General features: G+C 42.0%; 1 protein-coding gene across 1 annotated transcript in view; it reads right to left on the bottom strand.

The window, feature by feature from the left end:
- Positions 1 to 4413, bottom strand: part of UBR4 (ubiquitin protein ligase E3 component n-recognin 4) — a gene marked incomplete at its 5' end in the record, with an annotated part of 94000 nt that extends 89587 nt beyond the window's left edge. The window contains 1 exon segment of the mRNA XM_083375656.1: positions 4405 to 4413. Coding sequence (XP_083231782.1) covers positions 4405 to 4413 — 9 coding nt within the window.
- Positions 4414 to 5786: the final 1373 nt, after the last annotated feature.

Consider the following 5786-nt stretch of genomic DNA (forward strand, 5'->3'; position numbering starts at 1 on the left):
CCCCCCCCACTCCGCTTTTTTTTCCTTTTTTTTTTTTCACCACCGCCACCACCACCACCACTTCCGCCGTTGCCTAGCAGTTGCACATCCGGGTCAGGCAGCGCGCGCCGGCGCGGGGAGCCCCTCCCGTTCTTCCTCCTCCCCTCCCTTTCCCCCTCGCGCCACGCCGAGCCAATCAGAGGGCCGCTCGCCGGGCATCGCCAAGTATGGAGCGGGAGGCCATCCCGCGCCTGCGCGCTCGGGGAGGAGGGCGGCGGGAAGGACCATTGGAGTGCCAGGGCAGGGGGGGGAGGGTGAGAAGAAGAGGTGTGGGGGAGGCAAGGGGTGTATAAATTTTTTATTATTATTATTATTATTATTATTATTATTATTATTATTATTATTATTATTATTATTATTATTATTATTATTATTATTATTATATTACTTATTACTTATATTACTATTTGTTATTACTATTATTACTATTATGACTATTTGCTATAAATAATTTATTGCTACATTATTATTATTTTATTATGATTTATTATTATTATTAATTTATTACTTACTTATTACTTATATTATTATTTGTTATTGTTATTACTATTATTACTATTATGACTATTTGCTATAAATAATTTATTGCTACATTATTATTATTTTATTATGATTTACTATTATTATTAATTTATTACTTACTTATTACTTATATTTGTTATTGTTATTACTATTATTACTAATGACTTTGCTATAAGTAATTTATTATTACATTATTATTATTTTATTATGATTTATTATTATTAATTTATTACTTACTTATTACTTATATTATTTGTTATTGTTATTACTATTATTACTATTATAACTATTTGCTATAAATAATTTATTGCTACATTATTATTATTTTATTATGATTTATTGCTATGATTTGTTTATTTATTTATTTTTGGGACTTACATGCCGCCCTATCTCCCGAAGGACTCAGGGCAGCTAACAACCATAAAAAACAACAATACCAAAGTTAAAAGAGATTAAATAAACTGCCCCAAAATAAATTAACTAAACAATTCTAAAAAATTAAAACATTTTAAAAAAAACCCGTCATCAATCCGTCAATGATTGCTACAATTGCTGATTGTTATTGCTGTTGTTAATAATAATAATTGATGATTTATTTTATTTTATTTTTTATTTTAATTCCATTTATATCCCGCCCTTCTCCGAAGACTCAGGACGGCTTACAAGCTTAGCAGTAGCCTTCATTCTATGTATATGCCTGCTTATTAGGGCTAATAATAATGATAATAATTATAATAATGATAATTATTATAATTATCTTTAATGAATAAAAGATGATAATAATTAATAATAATAATAAATGATAATGTTGGAAGGGAGGTCATCTAGTCCAATCCCTATACCATTTCAGACAAAAACTTCCCGTGTTGGAGCATTCACAGCTTCTGGAGGCAGGTTGTTCCACTGGTTAATTGTTCTAACAGTCAGGAAGTTTCTCCTTAATTCCAGGTTGCTTCTCTGCTTGATGAGTTTCCATCTGTTGCTACACACTTCCCTCCATGTAGATGCGGTTCCATTGAGGACCCCACGCTGAGCACGGCCGGTCAGCCGGCTACGAATTCATCTGGTGGTGATGCTGTCTAACCCGCATTTTTCTATCTTATCGAGTAGAAGGTTGTGATCTACTTTATCAAATGCCTCAGTGAAGTCCAAGTAAATTATATCCACAGCATTCCTCTGCTCCACTGATTTTGTCACTTGGTCAAAGAATGGAATAAGATTGGTCTGGCACGATCTGTTTTTGACAAACCCATCTTGGCTTTTGGTCATGACTTTGTTTGCCTTTAGGCGTTTCATTGCTTGATTATCTTTCCCAGAATCGTCCCAAGTATGAATTGGATTCCGCGTTTAATCATTTCCCGCCATTCCTCCAGTAGCTGGACTACAATTCCCATGCACCAGCCTACGCTTCTTGGCTCCCATCAATCTGCAGAAACCGAAAGTTATTATTATTATTATTAATTTTATTTGTATACCGCCCTTCTCCCGAAGGACTCAGGGTGGTGAACAGGGCAATACATGTTAAAAGACAAAATACAAACATTAAAAGAGATTAAACAAATGCCCACAACTCTTACAATAGATTAAAACACATTAAAAATAGTAAAAACCCAACCCCATCCCATCAGGCCAGGCCAGCTTGTTCGAAGAGATACGTCTTTAAATCGCGCCGGAAGGAGCGCAGGTCGGGCGCCATCCGGAGCTCAACCGGAAGACGGTTCTCCCTGCCAAAACTGTAGAGCAGCTTCTCAAACTGGGCAACTTGGAGGTGTGCGGACTTCAACTCCCACAATTCCCCGGCCAGCCAAGTCGAAGCCCACACGCCTCAAAGTTGGCAAGTTTGAGAAACTGCCGCAGAGTGAAGGGCGAGAAGCACAAATGAAGGCCCCTTTTGGGGGAAGCATGCCAAAAGAAGCATAACCTGCACTCAAGATGGGCTGGATCCCCTTCGCATGTTCAGTGGCCTCAGCTCTTCCCCTGCCAGAGGTGAACCACGCTGCCTTTTCCGACGGGAGTCACCATTTCCTGACACAAGATGCTCTTGGTTTGGAAGCCAAACCACCAGTTGGAAATTCCTGGAGGAATCCATTCCCTCTTTTCCATCACTGCAAATACACAGGAGAGCCTGGAATTCAGGGTGATTCCTGGTACCCCAAATTCACCTTTTACAACTAATGACATCTCCCTTATGGAGACCCCATAGGCAAACGGGCAAAGTCCTTCCATTGCCTTTTTCTCCTGCTTCGATTTCACTCCTTCCTGGAGTTGATGAGTTTCTTATATTTGAATTTTTCTAATCGCCAGGGTTCCCTGGCTGAGGTTCTTTATGCCTCCTGTGATAATAAATGCCACCTAATTTCAGAAGAGAGGGACACAGTGGCTCAGTGGGTTAGGACGCTGAGCTTGTCGATCAGAAGGTCGGCAGTTTGGCGGGTCGAATCCCGAGTGCCGCGTAGCAGAGGGAGCGCCTGTTACTCGTCCCAGCTTCTGCCAACCTAGCAGTTCGAAAGCACGTAAAAAATGCAAGTAGAAAAATAGGGACTGCTACAGTGGGAAGGTAACAGCGTTCCGTGCGCCTTTGGCGTCTAGTCATGCCGGCCACGTGACCACCGAGACATCCTCGGACAAGCGCTGGCTCTTCGGCTTTGAAACGGAGATGAGCACCGGCCCCCTAGAGTTGGAAACGACTAGCACGCGCGTGCGGGGGAAACTTTACCTTTTTAATTTCAGAATGGCTACAATTTTTCAGGCTTCCTTCCCCTCAATTCACCTTTCTGGCAGGTTGCTAAGGTACATTTCAAAGGAAATAGGATTCCACTGTCCATGGGGTTTTCATGGCAAAGATACTGGAGTGGGTTGCCATTTCCTTCTCCAGTCAATCACGTTTTGTCAGAACTCTCTGCTATGACCTGTCCGTCTTGGGTGGCCCTGCACGGCATAGCTCATAGCTTCATTGAACTGCGCAAGCCCCTTCGCCACGACAAGGCAGTATGAGAAGGAAGGACTCACTGGAGAAGAGCCTAATGCTGGGGAAGATCGAGGGCAAGAGAAGAAGGGGACGACAGAGAAGGAGGTGGCTGGATGGAGTCACTGAAGCAGGAGGCATGAGCCTAAATGGACTCCAGAAGATGGTAGAGGACAGGAAGGCCTGGAGGAACGTTGTCCAGGGGGTCGCGATGGGTCGGACACGACTTCGCAACTAACCAGGATTCCACAGCCAGTTAAGACTCATTTCCTTACATTTCAGGAATCGCATCAGAGGCACTCCGGGGACGCTAATACCCAGGCAGGAGTACGCAGGGTGTTTGGGGTTAACCGACTCCTATAATGAGGTTGGGCACCTTGTAAAAGCTTCTTCTCAAAATTGCAATGATCTATGACCAGGGTTAGGGTTAGGGTTAGGGCCATCCGACAGTCTCAAAAAGAATCCTCAGCGATATTGAATTAAACTTGCCAAAATGTTCTCGACGCCACATATTTCAATCAGACGTGATGCGTTTTACATTAAGTTTGAAACCTGGTTTCTGCTCCTAAATTGGAACCTGTACTTGAACTGTACTCTGCCTTTTAGGGTGAAGGAAAAAAAAATCTCCATCGAGTGGCTTTCGAGTGGCTTAAACCGTCATGAATAAAAATAATACGTCGCGTCTTATTAAACGCAACAAATTTCCAGGGCTCTACCTGGTAGGGCAATTTAGGAAAGAACCAAGTGCATGGGTTCCTCCTTGCATTCTCCCAATGGGTGTTTTATAGTGTGCTGTGTGAACCCAACCGAACGATGCTTATCCAGCAATTCTTGGCTAAACAAAACGGGGCTTGATGCGATGTGCAGAGGCTGCCTACGTAAGCCATCTGAGCATGTTTGCAAGCATATGCTTTGAATCCTCTCTAGGCGAGGCTTTGGAGTCCGCCCTCCGCTCAACCTAGCAAATGTAATCATTTAAAACACAGCCTTCCTATAAACAGTTGCGGACAAGCAGCTGGTCCTCATTTCAAACTACTTCCCTCAGGCTGAGAGTACAAACATTTTTTGGCCCGTGAGCTTAATGCAAATATTTGGGGTAAAGGCAGAAGAAAAAAGGCACAACTCAAAAAGCAGCTGTTTGATCTTTTTTTTCTTTTTTATAGCGAATCAAACCGCCCATCATTTGCCTCTCCACGGGTAACAGAAAATACTCTTTCCTTGAACTACAGATTTATGGGGGGGGGAATAATGAGTTCAGAAAGGAGTACTAAGGGGATGACTTATCCTTCAAAAACTCAATGCACATGTTTCTGAATTAAAATTGCATCTGGCCATGACTAAACTGAGCTCTTAGGCTGCCTTGATGTCCAAATTCACATTCAAATTATGCTCTAGGAATTTGGCAGGTTACGTTCCATCTTGCCTTTCAATGAATTGTTTTAAGCATTACAGAACATCTCACCTCTTAAGTGAGCTGGAGAAAAAAACGAACTTAAAAAACATCTTAAAGAAACTTTCAACTATGTGCCTAGAACATGGCATATATATTTATTTATATGGCATATATATTTATTTATATTTATTTCCTGTTTCAGCCTAACTGAAGGCCATTGACAGGCAGTAGTCACAATAGTGACAGCTCATATTTGTGTAAATTTTAGATTGCAATCTAAAATTTACACACACACACACACACACACACACACACACACATATATATGTGTGTGTGTGTGTGTGTGTGTAAGGGACGTGGTGGCTCAGTGGTTTAGGACGCTGAGCTTGTCGATCAGAAGGTCGGCAGTTTGGCGGGTCGAATCCCGAGTGCCGCGTAGCAGAGTGAGCGCCGGTTACATATATATATACACACACACACACACAGAAAAAGAGAGCAAGCAAGGTTTATTTTATCAGAGCCCTAAAGAAAAGGGGCAGCGTTGTGTGTCATGGTGCCGAAACAAAAGAAAGGTTAGCTTGACAGATGAACGCCTTTACAAAGCTGCATCCATATGTCTTTAATCAGGGGTATTTGGGATCGCATTGTCAGTGACAATATGCCCTTTCCTAAGGCTTAGCTAAGTAAAAATGGATTTATTTATTTATTGATTTCTAGCAAGGCTTCCTTTCCTTTAAGAGCAGCGGAAAGCATTTAACAAAAAGACAGAGATGTTTTGCATTCTTTTAAGGGTTTTCAAAGCCTGTCAGATGTGCGTCACATCTTTCTTGATTTGCCCACCCTACGCACACACACACACACACACAC

Source organism: Vipera ursinii (assembly GCF_947247035.1).
Source record: "Vipera ursinii genome assembly, chromosome: 17".
Taxonomy (NCBI): Eukaryota; Metazoa; Chordata; class Lepidosauria; order Squamata; family Viperidae; genus Vipera; species Vipera ursinii.